Source organism: Lissotriton vulgaris, chromosome 2_1, assembly GCF_964263255.1.
Source record: "Lissotriton vulgaris chromosome 2_1, aLisVul1.2, whole genome shotgun sequence".
In the NCBI taxonomy this organism is placed as follows: Eukaryota; Metazoa; Chordata; class Amphibia; order Caudata; family Salamandridae; genus Lissotriton; species Lissotriton vulgaris.
The window spans coordinates 1,283,529,849-1,283,546,825 of NC_141687.1; the positions used below are offsets into that span (position 1 = coordinate 1,283,529,849).

Genomic DNA, 16,977 nt, shown 5'->3' on the forward strand with positions numbered 1-16,977 from the left:
AGACGAATCGCCCGCAGCTCCAACAGATTGATATGGAGCCGGGACTCCGCCGGAGACCAGATGCCTCTGATCTCTGCCTCTCCCAAGTGGCCACCCCAGCCCTGGAGGGACGCGTCCGTCACGACAACGTGCTCCGGTTGGGGAAGGGAGAGGGACTTGCCCCTGACCCAATCGCGGTCCGTAAGCCACCACTGCAGTTGTCTCGCAGTGCCCTCCGAGATCAAGACGTGGTCGGACAAGTTGCCCTGATGCTGGGCCCACTGAAACTTCAGGTCCCACTGCAGAGCCCGCATCCGCCACCTGGCGTGATGCACCAGAAGGATGCAGGAAGCCATCAGTCCCAGCAGCCGCAGCGTCAACCTGACCGAGACTCGGGATAGCGGCTGAAAGATGGGAATCAAAGCCTGAATATCCCGAACCCGCCGTTCCGGAGGATAAACCCGAAACTGCGCCGAGTCCAGAACCGCTCCGATGAAAAGGAGCTTTTGAGAGGGACACAGGTGTGATTTCGGCACGTTGATGGAGAACCCCAGGTCGTGCAAGAGGTCTGCCGTCATCTGAAGGTGGTGGACGACTGTTTGGGGCGAGCCCGCCTTCAACAACCAATCGTCTAGGTAGGGGAAGACTGAAACCCCCAACCTGCGCAGATGGGCTGCGACCACCGCCATCACCTTTGTGAACACCCGTGGGGCGCTGGTAAGGCCGAAGGGGAGCACGATAAACTGAAAGTGCTCCAGGCCTACCGTGAACCGCAGGTAACGCCGGTGGGCCGGCAGGACGGGGACGTGAAAATAGGCGTCCTGCAAGTCCAACGCTACCATCCAGTCTTGTGGGTCTAAAGCAGCCAAGACCTGAGCTAACGTCAACATCTTGAACTTCTCCTTCCTGAGGAAGCCGTTGACGTTCCTTAGATCCAAGATAGGACGTAGGCCCCCCTTGTCCTTCTTGGGCACCAGAAAGTAGTGGGAATAGCAACCACGCCCTACTTCTGGCCCAGGAACGCGCTCGATGGCCCCCTTGGCCAAGAGGGCCGTAACTTCCTCCTGCAGAAGTGTCAAGTGGTCCCCCGACACACGGTGGTTCTGCGGTGGCATGGCTGGAGGAGAGGTCTCGAAGGGGAGGGAGTAGCCCCTTCGGACGATTTGCAGCACCCACCTGTCCGAAGTGATCGCGCGCCAGTGAGCGTGGTGATGGCGAACCCTGCCACCCACTGGCGTCACATGGGGCCGAAAGCACGGACTAGGAGGATTTTGGGGTAGATGCTGCGGGGGAAGGTGTGGTCTGACCCCGCCGTTGTCCCCGACCGCCACCACGGCGGTTACCACGGCCGCCACCGCGTTGGAAGGATTGTTGCGGTGCGTGGCTGGCAGCACGTGTGGGGGCGCCCCTTCCTTGGCCACGAAAGGGACAAAACGAACCCGTTTGCTGACGCTGGGTCGAGAGACCCAAGGACTTGGCCGTGACCCTGGAGTCCTTGAAGCGTTCCAGCGCGTGGTCCGCCTTGTCACCGAACAGGTGACAGCCATCAAACGGCATGTCCATCAATGTATTCTGGACATCAGCCGAAAAATTGGCGGATCTCAGCCAGGCGTGGCGACGAATCGCCACCGTCGACATAGCTCTGCCCAGCGAGTCGGTCGTATCAAGACCACACCGTATTGAATATTTCGCTGCATCCCGGCCCTCAGCCACAGCTTGACCGAGTTTTGCCCGCACCTCCATGGGGCATTCTGGCAGCAGTTCCGCGACCGTATCCCACACAGAGTGGGTGTAGCGGCCCAAGAGGCAAGCGGTGTTGCAAGACCGCAGGCCCAAACTAATGGACGAGAAGACGTTTTTGCCAAACTGGTCATACCTCTTGGATTCCCGGTCGGGCGGGGCCGACGGGAATGCGGACTGGGAGGTCGAGGCCTGGATCACCAGACTCTCAGGAGTGGGGTGGGTAGACAGGTACTTGGGGTCGTCCGGACAAGGACGGTGGCGCCTGGCCACGTTCCGATCAACAGGCGCACCTGAAGCGGGCCTGGACCACGTGCCCAACAGAACGTCTGACAAGGCTTCATTAAACGGCAGCAGTGGCTCCTGTGGGCATGACTGCGGTTTGAAGACCTCGGTGAGGATGTTAGGCCTCACGGCCGCGACGGGGAGCTCAAGGTGTAAGGCCTTGGCAGCCCTCATCAGCACCACAGAATAGGCAGCTCCCTCCACCGATGCCACGGAAGGAGGAGAGATCAAACCAGGGTTAGGAGAGTCGTCCAAACCACTGGCATCCCCCAAGTCACCTGTCCAGTCCGGGTCATACTGGCACTCGCGTGACAGAGGGTCCTCGGACCCCTCCCAACCTTCACCGTACTCCTCATCCTCTCCGTATTCGGAGTCAACGATGAAGAGCGGCTCCTCAGGGTTCATGGGCCCCATCGGCGCCGGGACCGGCGTCGAGCGACGCCCGTCCGGCGCCGCGTCCGGCGTCGGAGAAGGTAAGGGGACAGCGCCGCCCGGAGCCGGCGCCGGAACCCCACCGCCGGCCGGAGCCGGCACTGGAGAACCGGCGCCGCGCGGGGGCGGCTTCGGGGGTAACCCCGATGGCAACGGCGCCGGGGAGGCCGGAAGACCAGCCGGCGCCGATCCCGAAGGCCCTTGCGGCGCCGGGGTCGGAGCCGTCGGCGGCGCCGGGCCGGAGCACCCGACGGCACCGAGGCAGGGACACCCGAACCGCCAGGGCCCCCAGACGGTAGCACTGGGCCCGAAGGCGCCGTAGGCCCCGTCGGAGAAGCGAGCGCCCTCATGGCCATGAGGAACGCCTCGATCTCCTCAGGCGTCGCGCCATGCCCAGGGACCGGAGGGTATGAGGCAGGCCGCGCCGGCGACTCTCGCGGAGCCGCGGGGTTGGGGTCACCCGAGCCCCCGGCCGCGTCGGGGGGAGTCGGGGGTACGATGACGACGCCCCGACTTCTTGTGCTTCCTACCTGACGAGCCTGACGAGTGGTGTCGACTTCCGGAACGCTCGGCGCGGCTCCGCGACCGCTCCCTCGAACGCTCTCTCGACCTCCGGCCGGACCGGGACCGCTCCCGGTCCCGACGTGGGGCCGACACCCGGAGCTCCAGTAGCTTGCGGGACCGCTCCCGCCTAGCCTTGTTGGTGAGGGCCCGGCAGTCGACACAGGAGTCCACGTCGTGGTCGGGGCCCAGACACCGGAGACAGAGGCGGTGATGGTCCGTGACCGACATCGTGCGCTCACAGTCATCGCAATTCTTGAACCCAGGCCTCCTATCAGGCACAGTAAGAGAAAAAACAATCGAAAAACTTGGTCAAAGACCGGAGTACTGCTCTTCAGATCTGCGTCCACTGGCGCGGAAAAAAGAAGAACTGACGTCAGCGCGCGGAGGCGGCGTCTATATACTCCAGCGACGTCATCACGGCGCACGACGCCAACGACGGACGCGGAGCCGCAGGGGACGCCTGCAAACGACGCCTACCGACGCGCAGGGGTACTGCTACGCAAAAGTTTCCGGATCCAGACTGACGCCTGGGGATATTCTAAGGTAAGGAATCTAACACTAACGTGTTTCTTTCAGATGCGAACATAGAAAGCCCAGGACCCTTTTAATAGGCCCAAGAGGGTCCTGGGCTTTCTTCAGGGCAATTGGAAGTCCCTCCCTGGTTCTGTGAGTAGGAAGTTTCTATATTTCAATATAAAGTGCAGAAAGCTGCACTTATTGGGACTGGTAAGTGGTATACTTATCTCTTATCCGGTGATGTGGGATATCCTGTCAGCCTGTGAAAGAAACATTTATTGGTCTTACCACATGTGTCCAACTCACACTGCGCCTGTATCACCCAAAAGCTTTATTCTGAATGCCTGCTATAGTGTGCATTCATCCAACATGCTTTGTATGTTCGTGAATTTAACGTGCATCCTGGGGGTGTCGCTATCCAGGCAGCTTTTGATTCTGAGTGGAAATGCAAATTACATACCACCACCCATGCCATGGAAAACAGGTAAACATTGGTGTAGTGGGCCTCCGCCTTTGGGCAATCCGGAAATGCTGAGTCACAAACACGCTATAAGACGTGGTCCCGGCAAATGGTATTGGAAATGCCTGGAGACGCGGACCCAAGTAGGTGAGCATTTGGGGCAGGACCTTTGATGAAGTAAGTAAAAGGCCTGTTAAATTCACAAGCATACAGAGCATGTTGGATGAACGCACACTATAGCACCCATTCAAAATGAAGCTTTTGGGTGATATAGGCGCAGCGTGAGCTGGACAGGTGGCAAGACCAATAAATGTTTCTTCCACAGGCAGACCGGATACCCACGTCACCGGATAAGAGACACATGTACCACTTAAAGGTCCCAATAAGTGCAGCTTTCTGCCCTTTATATTGAAATATAGGAAATTCCTACTCACAGAACCAGGGAGGGACTTCCAAATGCCCTGAAGAAAGCCCAGGACCCTCTTAGGCCTATTAAAAGGGTTGAAATATGTTGGCATGTGGGTCATAAACCCATTACCTCCTTACGACCCCCTTTTTTCATTTTTATATCCTCCATGACTCCGCTAATAAAGGGATACCTGGAGTCAGAGGAGGATTTTTAATCTTTAAACCCCCCTGGCCTATTACTCCTAAGTGCTCCCTGGAATATGGTCGAGCCCACCCTGACCTTTAGGAGTCCGGGTGAACCCGATGATAAAGCATGACATTACTAGAGTGTGTGAGGGTTATTTAACAAAAAGGAATTGCTTCCTTCCCAGAGTCTGAGCAAATGGTGTCCCACTAGCTGAGAATAGTGCCCGACTGTCTCCTTATTAGGTGGCATACTTTTTGGATTAGGATGGGGAAGGGACAGCCAGGACTCAGGGGTTCTAATTACACATAGGATTCATGGGCCAATGACCAAGCTACCCCGTTCCAATCCCAGCCTCCATGTAATCATGGTGTACCTTGGTCACAGACAAGGGCCATCACTGGAAACTTGGAGAATAACCTTCAGCAACAGAAAGACAAAAGAAGGGGCGCTCGCTCTAATACAGACAGCGAGAAACAGGCAACTGACACCAAGAGGGCCCAGAGAAAGTAAGTCCGAAAAGAAAAAGGTACCTCTCAATGCTTGCATTCAGGGCATTTAGATATTTTAAGAAATGTATTTTAGTTACATGAACAAATCAAAAATGTGATTATCCATCTTCAGAAAGAAATTGTACACTTTCCTGGGTACCTATAAATGTTGTGTGTTTTGAGAATATTCTATTGTGTCTGGACATTTTTACTCAAGACATTCTACTGTATCAGAAAGGAATGGGCTGGGGGCCTGGCCATTATGATGCAATCCTAATTAGTCACAATGTATCCTGAAAACTGTGATCAAATTTAGGAAGGCTAAAGCACATCTTAGCACAACACATAGGTCAGATCATAACAAAGCTGAAGTTTGATAGTTTTAATATACTGTACACTAATATGTCATTGAAACACCCATACATATTTAAGTTTTCGGACTATACCCGACCCCACCGCCATCCCTGAACATAAGCTAATTTTAATGTAGGGCCTAAAACCACATAAAATACTCATACAGTGTTATGTACAGTACCAGATGACAGACGATTGATTACACAGCACCAAAGATTTTAAGGGCTGACAAGTAGTGATGTAAGTGGGACATTTAAAACCCTGACAAGAAAGAAAGGAGGAAACTACAGCACTTCAATTAAAACCCCAGCACAGCATAGTTGACGGAAACTTAAAGGCTGCATCAGTAAAGAGAAGGTTGGTAAAATGTTAGGTTTATTTCTAAAAAAAGACCCCTAGAACTGGGCTGCAGTTACAACACATTTTCCCATCTGGATATCGGAGTCCCACATCTATGGTATGAAAAACTCACAGCAATGGGTTTTGGCAGCTCACGGTCACGCTTGTCTTTTTTTTCCTTTTTCTCCTTTTTTTTCTTTTTTTCCTTTTTCTTGGGTGCACCTGTGCCACCACTGGCTCCGTGGGCCTGCAGCTTCTCGCGTTCCTGCACAACCAGTTCCCGGTAATGTTCATCGCTTGGATGGTCCCATGTCGACTGGCCCGTGGCAAAGTTAAAGTAGTAAATGTCTCCAGTGGTGTCCTGACTGGTGATGAGAAATTAAGACAAAATGTAGTGAATTTGTGTTGCCCATGAAGCTATGTTTATTTTCAAACGGGAGAGATTTAAAGCAACTCACAATCAGTACCCAGTCATTTGCATCACAGCCTGCACCCAAGTCACTTGAAGTACCAAACCATGCCTTATCCGAACCAAAGCGTCTAGCTCTTTTTTATGCCAAAGTTCCATTGAAACGGAGTGTTTTGCAGGAATAGGAAAACCTCAGAGCCTCTGAATACACCTCCAAACATATTGTATTATACACTACAAAATTACTATACAGAGTTAATAAGTTCTTCAAGAATTACTTTGCCACAGAATATGCCTGTAAGAATTACTGTGCTGTATCATTTGCTCACTATTATTGCCACAAAATATGCTCTTTAGGCGTAATGTGCCATAAAACATGGCCATAACAATACATGCCCTTTAAAATGAACGAAAGTGTCATGAAATCCCAACAAAAAGCGACAACAAATAGGTCGCCAAATATATCCAGCAACATACACAACAGGCAACATTTGGAAGCAAAAGAGATTATGCGTGCCTACACACACAGACAAGATGGACTATTAAAATTCAGACAATATAACAGTACATGGCCATTAAAAATATTTTTGATGAATATGCCCATTCAAATCGGACCTGCCCGTTATGATTAAGGTGGTGCAGAATATGCCCATGACAACTGTGGCGCAATCCTATTGGTATTCCCATGACTGAGAAAAAAACCTAATAACTGTATCAAACAGAACAGCCAGAGGTATGCCTGTCAGTCAGTCAGTGGTTGTGCCTTACACTGGTTAGCTAGTCAGAGCTCAGACTGCTCATAAAGTCTCAAAGTAACCACAAGTATTCATTCTCACCATGCAGTATGGATCGGCTTTTTCAATCCATACACATTTGGAATTGCAGCTACACTGATCAAAAGCCAAAAATACATTAGGCAGAGTAATTACCATCTCTAGACATCATACATATATATGCATATTTTCACACAAAAACTGAATTATGGTTGTGGCTCAAACGTGTAAAACCACTGAAATTCGCAAGTTACAATTTGCAACACAAGCTACAACTTAAAGCTTTGTGTTGCGAACGACATAACACACACACATTTTTAAATGACATCCATTAAATCATTTACAACATCACTGCTTGAACCATAACATATGCACAACCCCCTTGTAGTGCGCAGGACATCCCACATGATATCACTGATGACATCATAAGAGACAAACCATGACAGTACTAATGACAAAGCTTGTGTCCGTGTCGGATTTCAAATTTGTGAAATTATTATATATGTGTGCACCGTTTCTTGGGGGTGGTGATACATTTTTAAAGAACTTGTCCTGGATACTATGACAACTATGGCTGTGGTGACCGGCTTAGAGGATTAGTGTTGAATTAGTATAGTGAAACATGCAAGTGCATTTTAAGCGGTGGATAGGTTAGTCAGTTAATTGGATTTGGAATGATAACAGGAGGATAGAGGACAAAGGTTTGTATTTATATATCGCTTGTTGACGCACGCTATTCAGGAAGCCTACAAAGGATTAGTGGTGAATTAATATGGTGAAATATGCAGTAATTTCAGTGGTGGATATTAGTCAGTTACTTGGAGTGAGAAGGTTAGCGGAGGGATAAAAGGGGAAGAAAGATTTGCATTCATATAGCACTTGTTACCCCTGATGGGTGTTAAAGCGCTTTTCTGGCGAGTAGCACGCCACTCCGGAACCCATAAAGGATTACTGTTAAAAATTAGTATAGTAACAAAAATATGAAGTAATTTGAGTAGTGGATATGTTATTCAGTTATTCGGGTAGAATATTAGTATAGTTTAATATGCAATTTGAGAAGTGAAAATGTTAGTCTGTTAATTTCTACTGAAAAGGATAGTGGAGGAATAAAAGATTGAAGGTTTTTTTTTTTAGTCTTAGCAGGAGGAGGAGGCTTTTGGGTGAGTAAAAAAAGGAGTTTTGGTGGGGAGGACTCAGAGAGAAGAGTTTAGAAAGGTTTGTTTTAGGGGATCGGTATAGTAAAATAGGTGTCAGATAATGCAAGGAGGGGTAGAGTAGGAGAGAGTCTAGAAAGGGTTATTTTGGCAATCATAGTAGTGGTATGGGGTTTGGGATAAGAGTGGATGTAGAGGATATATTGATAGATGTATAGGATGAGAGATAGGTAGTGCATTGGAAGGAGTAGTAGAATAAGTTTGAGATGAGTCAGAAGGTTGGGCTAGAAGATCTATTGAGCGAAGTATAAGCTGAGAAATAGGGTAGTGCATTGGAAATACTAAATTAGAAGAAAGTGATAAATATCTAGATCCATAATTACATTGAAAGTATATAGATACATAAAGGAGGTAAGTATATGTAGATTAAAGATATTGATAGAGGCACAGGATGAGAAATAGAGTACTGCATTGGATATGCTTTTTCAGAAGAAAGGTAACAGACACTCAGATCCAAGTACATGGAAAGTACATAGATGCACAATGGAAGTATGTACATGTAGACCAAAGATGATTTTTATGTATTTATTATTATTAATTTTTTTTTTCTCTCAATAACAATTATTTTACATGTAATACACAAAGTTAGGTAGATATCTATAGTGAAAAAAATGCTTGTATACAGAAGGATATGCTGTAAATTTATGTTTGAGGACGGTGCTTATGTGGGGAAGAGCTAAATCTTGATTAGTTTTCTGAAGATGAGGTGGTTGTCAGTGGACCTTATGTTGGGGGGTTAAGAGTTCCATAATTTAGCTGCTTAAACAGAGAAGGATGTGCCACCCATGGTGTTTTTCTTGTATGGTGGGATTTTGAGGCGAGATGCTCATTTAGAGCGGAGGTTCCTTTGCTGAATCTGTTTGGTGATTTTATGAAGAGTGGTCCCATTCCATGTATTACTTTGTGGGTGATACAAAGCAGCTTGAACGTGGATCTTCTGGCTACCGGTAACCAATGCAGCGCTTTCAAGGCAGGGGAGATGTGGTCTCGCAGTTTGATATGTAAGAGTAGTCTGGCAGCCGAGTTCTGAATCCGTTGCAGTCTTTTCATGGTTGTTAAAGGTGATCCGTGGTAGAGGCTATTGGCGTAATCGAGTTTGAACAAGGGAGATGGTAGCTTGGACCTTGTGTGGAAATCCCAAATGAGGGAACATTTGTTGCAGCGTTTTTATAGTAGCAAAGCTTGATCTTGCTAGTTTATCCACTTGGGCATTCATCGACAGCTTGGAGTCCATGGTCATTCCGAGGTTTCTTACTTCCTACGATACTTTAGGCAGTGATCCCAGTTCATCAGGCCATGCGGCAAGCGGGTGGTAATGTTTCCAATCACCACACGTGAGTATTTCAGTTTTTGAAGCATTCAATCCGAAATGGCTCCAGGTCATCCACTGATCCACGGCTCTGAGACAGCTGAAAATTGGTGATTTTCCAATGTCTTTGGGGCATTCCAGTTGAAGGAGTATTTGCGTGTCATCTGCATAGTTATAGCACGTAAGGTGAAATTTATTGATCAGTACTGGTAATGACTTCATGTAGATGTTGAAAAGTATGGGCGAGATGATAGAACCTTGAGGGACCCCTGCTTTTGTGGAGTACGGTTTGGACGAGAAAGGTGGGGTATGGATGACATTAGTTCTGTTTCGATGGTAGGACGCTATCCAGTCTAGAGCAGTTCCCTCTATGCCAGCTTCATAGAGTCTTTGTTTCAGAGTGTCATGGTCAACCGTGTCAAAGGCAGCTGAGAGGTCCAAGAGGAGTAGCGCAGCAACCCAGTTGCGGTCAACTGTATTCTTTAAGTCATCCCAGATGGCAAGACTGGCAGATTCAGTGCCTCTTCCCGGACGGAATCCTGTTTGGAAGTCTGAAAGTATGTAATTCTCTTCAATGAATTGTGACATCTGGGCGAACTGTGCTCTTTCTATCAGTTTGCCCAGGAACGGTCCATTTGTAATGGGTCTGTAATTGTCAGGGTTCAGCGGGTCCAAGTGTGTTTTCTTCAGTAAAGGGCGTATGTATGACTTTTTGAGTTCTTCTGGGAATATTCCAGTAGTTAAGGAATTGTTGACGATTCTTCTTACTGGAGAGGCAGCAGAGGTTGTTAAGTTAACTTGATTCGCTATCAGAGTGCAACTTCTTTTTTGATGCAAGTTGTAGATTTATTTATGTGCTGTGTACCGGTTTAAATAATTTTTTAGGTCTCAGCTGTAAACAGCGTATGCGCTAGCTTGAAGAGACATGCTGAATCTAGTTTGTGGGCTTCAGCCCACCCATAGGCTTCTCATTTGCTGGCTCCATCATTTCTCTCTTATTCGTTCTCCCCATTTGTCCTTGACATGCATTTGCCAAGCCTCTTCCTGTGTTTATCCCTTCCAGAGAGAAGGTACCAAGTACATCACCTCGCCACTATCCCTCCTTTTATGATGAATTTAAGAACTTATTTTCTCTTTGTTTACGAGCCCTCCTCATTTGCTGTGAGCACTGTATTTTTTTTCTTATCTGTCCCTTATTTCATTCGTTCTAAGCGCCGTATCACTTTCCCTTTATTTCTTTTGTTTACGAGCCCTCCTCAGGAGCGCTGCTGTTTCTGGAGTGATTGTTAAGAGGCAGGGACATTTTCCAGCAGTGCATCAAGTTTATTAAACAATGAAGAAGCTGCAATCCTGACAAAATTAAAGCCCCTCCCTGCTTCCAACTGTGGGGTAGGATAGCGCCCACTCATAGGTATCTGATTCACTCTAGTGGGAGGCGGAGCAGCATGACATTCCTTGTTAAAATCCCTGGAGCGGGTCTGGCCTCATAGGCAGTGCGGTCTCCTCGTCCATGGGCGCGTGTGTTCAGAGACACTCGCTCCGCTCCTATCCACCGAGCAGCATTATAGGTTTGTGCTTAGCTTCACAGCACTGAATGGGTTCTTCCCTGCCTATTTTTTAACAATATTCCAAGGTCAGTGCTTCAAACAAAAGAGCTCCGTGAGCAAATGTAAGGCTCATCTCGCTCAGCAAATCATACTCTTTACTCACCAATGCACGCATTAGTTCATTAAAAAGTCAGAAATAGAAAATATGCTGTGCAAAAAAATAAAAAATCTCTGTGTCGGTTAACTTTTGTTTATCAACTTTTTATAATCCAGCTTGCCATTTTGAAAAATAATGAGAACAAAAAATACTCAGCCACTTAAAATTGTAGTAAGAGTAGCTAAATACGTTGACGTCATGAGAGATCTTCTGCTCGCGCCACCTTTTCATCCAACAAGCACACTACATTCTGGGTCACGCAGTTTTCAGTTCTAATTGTACGTATGAGTTAAAAAAAAAAGTGTGCAGAATACATGATGCGGCATGGTATTGAGTTGAGGATTTCCGCCTTGATTTCATGGTACTTGATGGCACTTCTAAGCTGTTGAATAAACAACGTAATCAACCACAACAATACATTGTTCATACTATACATGATTGCCTGAGACCTCAAACTGTTCATGCTATTTCCCCATGCTTTCTTCTTATGAGCGATTTGCAGAGCTGCAAGTTATCAGATGATGAACTTTCTCTTAACAAGACTGGAATCTTGAGAGTGTGAAACTGATAGACCATTGATTAAAACTGCAATCATATGTTTGTACTTTCCACCGAAAGAAAGAAATGGAGCACGATACACCAATGAAGAGCTGAGCTGTTTCTTACGTGTATTTCAATTGTAAAACAATGTGTGTGCTCTGGGTTGGGTCTGGTTATGGGAGATTTAATCCTGACAGCACTGAGTATGAATCACTGGGGTGACCACCTCACTTCATGCCAATAAGGACACGATTTCCAGCCTCATTCTTTTGTGTGATAACCTAGCGCATTCTTGATGTTTTAGTCTTCATTTGCACCACTTAACCTAATAAAACTAACACAGCAGACAGCAGTTATTTGTTGGTGAAAAGCCCAGTTCTAGAAAAAATGTCTGTAATGACATGGAGTGAAGTAGTCACACTGGCACTCACATATTACTTTCAGTACTCAAACCACTCACAGAGCAGTTGTTTCATATTACCAACATCACTTAACTCTCACAGACTAGCAGTCGCACATATCTACAACACAACCAATTTACAACTGCTTTTATTTCAGTGAGCCTAAGAGAGGAAGGAGAAGCTTTCCGCAATAGAGGGGTGTGTAGTATTGGGGTTTCATGCTTATGTGTTGGCTTGTAATTCCTTGTTGGAATTGTTCCAATTCTTAGGAATTAAGAATCAGAACAATTAGAGTGTTCCTTGAACTTATTGCTGTACTTTAGAATGTTATGCCAGATGCTTGTTGCTTGATACTCTGCTTGCCTGGGCCACGCTCAGGGTTGCCAGAATAAAGAAGTTACTATACAATCCAACTGACTACCTGCGTGTTACTGCAAGAATTTGGCGACAGACTGACAACCTGGAAAACCCAAAACTTGGTGAATTTGGATTTTTTTTTATCCTCCTCACTTTATGCTCTGTGGCCTGTACTGCTGCTGGACAATCAGAGTTTCTACAGTGTGTTGCAGCTGTTTATGAAAATTCAACTAACCGCTGTGTTCTACTGGATTCAACTGTTACTGCTGTGTCAGTCAGGTGTTCCTATGATGCTCCGAAACATTTCCAATGATTTTTGAAGTTTCTACACAAAGAACGGTTAGGTAAAGTTTCCTATCAGTTCCAACGGTTATCGCGCACCCTGTGCTCCTCCATCACAAGCGCACTCCCATTCTCAGTGGAAGTCTCCAGACACGTGCAGAGCTTCTACACGTCTGTGCATCTTCAACATTCTTCCCAGCATTTGTCACTGGAATACAACATCAGAACGAACCACCGATGGCAGCACGTCAACGAAGGCACGCCAGGTCGTGACCTCGACGTGCCGCCATTTTGGATGTCGCACTGCGGTGAATCTCCTCGCATTTAACTTCATTTGCTTAAGCGTCCACGTTCCTTCACGCATACATTTGTCAACTGGCGCATTTACTGGTGCGTCTCCCAGCATCCAGCCTACTCTTTACCAAGGCATTTCACTACGTTTTTTCATCATTTTTACCACTGCTGTAAGTACATTTGTTTACCCTTTATTACTTTGCTTTCATCTGCAACCAGCACCTTCTGCAAGTACTTTCCAGTGTTTATCCTGCGCATCCTGCAGTGTTTATTTCTAGTGTATTGGCTTATTTATTTTATTGTCATTCGGTGGAATTTCTACACCAGAAGAAACTCCCAGAAGCAGTTCAGCTTTCAATCTCAATTCACCTACAGAGTTTTTATCTGCTCCTGGTGATCCCAATATTCAATGGCTCGAATGGAAAGAGTATTCTTTAAATTACATTGCCCAACTTCTAAAGCGTGATAGTCCTGAGGACTTGGATGTATTTAAATTGGCATTATTAGACTTGGATGAACACCTTTCTCCCACAGTGTGTGAAGCAGTCATGAGACATGCTTTTTTCCAAGGAAAAACAAGAATCTATCAAGGTGTCTGGCATGCCCGAGCATCCTCTCTCCTTGGTCTCTTGTACTGCCACTACGCAGCCACGGTCCTCCCTGGGTGTCCCTGCTTCCCCTCCCTGCCCATGAGGTGTGCACCTGCCCTTGTACAATAACATTAACAAAAAACTATTGTTGCACTTTTTCTGCCCGGTTAGGAAAGCACAATAAAAATATCACATTAACCATGTAGACGTGCTGTACTACTTCACAGAGTGTCTTATACTTGATAAACAGTTCCAATGTTCTACAAAAGCGTCTTTCCTTCACTTTGGCTATACTTTCACTAACTTTACAATTTTATCTCACTCATTCCACGATTTATTATTGTCAAACTTTAATTATCAATATGTAGTTAAAGGTTTACAATGTAATTGTACTTGAATGGAAAAATAAATGTTAAACTGCAAAGAATGTTTCACATCCAACCAACAGTGAACCATCCCCCCCCCCCCCCACCACTGTACACAGGTTTAGTAGGCAACAAAGTAAGAGCAGTTTAGAAGCTTGGCTCCAGTTCAAAGGTTCAGCAAGCACACTGTGCTTAATATTGGCCTCTTGTTCACCTAATAACTTTAAAATCAGTAGTAGAAAACACCATATTTAGAACTCAGCATTTCCTAATCAGAATTCAGAAAAAGGACAGTTGCTCTCTACCTAACCTCACTAACAGCAACCAATCAAGATCCTAGGACTCTAAACACTATTTATTTTCCTCTTCAAACTACATATTCTTCCAGAATACTTCAGATTCTGCCCAGTCCGTTGTGTTGCACTTAGGTAACAGCATCATGGTTTGCATTTGGATTGTAGGCACTGATCTTATTTTTTGGGGCACACAAGTATGCCAAACATTGCAGCATTGACAATGGATCTAAGAATTCCCAAAGTGGGCATTACTTGGATTGGCCACAGATGGATGATATAGAATCAGCTGCTCCCTGTGAGGGGAAAGTATTTCAAATTAAGCACCCTGATGACATTATTGTGCACTACAGTGGAAACGAATTGGGCACAATCACAGGAGTAGTAGCCCTGTCAATTCAAATGAAAAAAACCTAGGGAGAGTTGCTGAATCTCTTCTCTCACCACACATTTGCCTGTTCTAATATGTGAAAGGCCAATGTGGCAATGGTCCAACACATTTTTAACAAAGAATGGGACATCCTGAAAACAGATCTATTAAATACCCATTTCATCCATTTTTCATGGGTGGCTCCCATCCCAGTACTACAAGAGTACCATGGTACCATTTGTTAACCAAAAATAACAACCCCAGACCCTGCCCCCCCTTCCCCCAGACTACCAGGGAGAGGGGGTGAGGGGTAGGGAGGACAGTAGCAGCACTGGGGCAGGGGCAGTAGAAGGTAGCAGGGAGGGAATGGACGGGGGCAACCACGTACAGTGAGTGGGCAGCAGCAGAGAGCAGTAGCACCACAAGGGCAGTGGCAGCACATCAAACCAAGTTTGGCCGGGGTTAGGGGAACACACACAGACAACAAGAGGGGGCAGGGGCAACAGATAGATTTGGCAGCATGGAGTTGTCCTTCGGGTGTACAAAGCATGGGGTTGGCCATAGTGCTTGGCCTGCAGCTAGGCCCTGTGCCTAACTCCCCTGCTATGCGGAGACTTCAGCCGGACAGGGGCCCACTCACAGACGTGTAGGGGGTGCTTACTGATGGTTGCATACTCCAGCAGTACCATGGAGGTGAAGCTTTTGTGTCGGAACTGTGGTACTCACAGAAGGCTCTGAACTGGGTCTCGTAGGAAGAAAGAGCTAGCTGCGGCACAACATTTTTTTGTGGCATAGTGGAGGTCTGTGGGGTCCCCATCATAACTGCCAGGTGGTCACAGTATCCCAACCCTTACATGATTTTGAAAAACAACTTCAGGATACGAGGACAGTAATGGCGGCTATAATATTTGGGCTGAACCAATTATCCATATATCACTATCATTTCAATCCCTTCATATCCAACTCTAGGACCTTTTAAAGGCAACGTTCTTAAAATTGGCTGAACGGATCTACACCATATCACGAAAAGCATTCTTCCTGAGTAAAGTTCTAACATTTTTCAAAATTGATGTAATTTCATTCCAACTTTTATTCTGTATTGTTCCCAAAATTTCCTATGGGCATTAACCTGGGAAAATTACGTTTTTCACCCCAAAACATTCCAGGAAAAACCTGGGGAGGATGAATTATGTGTGTGTGGGGGGGGGGGGGGGTCGTTTTGAGAACATTCGTCAAACAGCGCCAAAGTTATTAGTAAAACAAAAAATCTATTTCCTACGGAAACCTGGTCCTAACTAGAACTGCATAGTAGCAACTGGTATTTCAAAGGTGCCACCTCCATTATGGAAGAACACCACTTCATTGATTTGTTTAAGCATACATTGTGAATGAAAAGTAGGTGGAGCAACAAAAAACAGCCAACCTTTTCATTGACACATTACCTATTTTTAAGCAATTGGTAAAGTTAACAAATCACAATTATTTATTTTAAAAAACAGGGCCTAAAACGAAAACATTCATTAGATTTCAGGATGAGAGACTTGAACGTTAGAAAAAGGATGGACACAATCGCTTAATACCCTTAGTCGCACAAAACACTAAAAATATAATCAGCAAAAACAGTATGTTTTATCAGTAAAAGATATCGCTATTTACAAAGCAATAAAGTAACAATGTGCTCTACAGATGGCCAACAGGGTAGGCAAAGGGCTAGATTAGGGTGGGAATGGAAGGAAAGCCCAAACAGTGGAAACAGCACAAACAATTGACAATAATTCTTAATGGGAACATCACTACAATCAATCAAGAGAAAGACAAGAACATGGTTTAAAAACTAACATTTCAGATTATCTTCATGATGAAGATTATAAAGAGTATTTTGAAAGGCAATATTTTGTTTTTCATTTCACTGCCTACAAGTTTGAAGGCTTACTCACCAAGGTTTCCACTCTGCGGGTAAGGGGGCCACAATACCCTCTCTGGCCAGCCACATGAGCTCAGGTTCATTGTCGGGATCCAGGCCAATCTCTCGCGCATACTCCTGGATCTCTGTGGTGATAAATAAAAGTGAAGGAAAAAAGTGTTACTGTCTTAATCGCATTCATGTATCCGCATTAGGTAAGCAGAAGGATGCTCCAATAGCAATCAAAGGGTGACTAAAGAATGGTGCCTCCTGAAAGCTTTGACAGATCAAGCCACACATCAGGCATAGTCTGAAATGCTTTTTTGGCTGTGTACCTCAAAAACCAGCCTGTGTGAAACCACACCACCCCTTGATATCCCTGACAACTCATCTCATTGCCAGAGAACCTTGTAGCTGGGCC

The 16,977-nt window shown here is 46.3% G+C and overlaps 1 protein-coding gene across 5 annotated transcripts in view; it reads right to left on the bottom strand.

The window, feature by feature from the left end:
* Positions 1-16,977, bottom strand: part of CEP164 (centrosomal protein 164) — a 459,099-nt gene that overhangs the window by 352,171 nt on the left and 89,951 nt on the right. For all 5 annotated transcript variants that reach the window (XM_086957031.1, XM_086957028.1, XM_086957030.1 and 2 more), the window contains exons 3-4: positions 16,591-16,702; positions 5,886-6,117 (exon numbers count right to left, since the gene is read on the bottom strand). In XM_086957031.1, the coding sequence (XP_086813157.1) occupies positions 5,886-6,117; positions 16,591-16,702 (344 nt within the window). The remainder of the gene's footprint in view (positions 1-5,885; positions 6,118-16,590; positions 16,703-16,977) is intronic.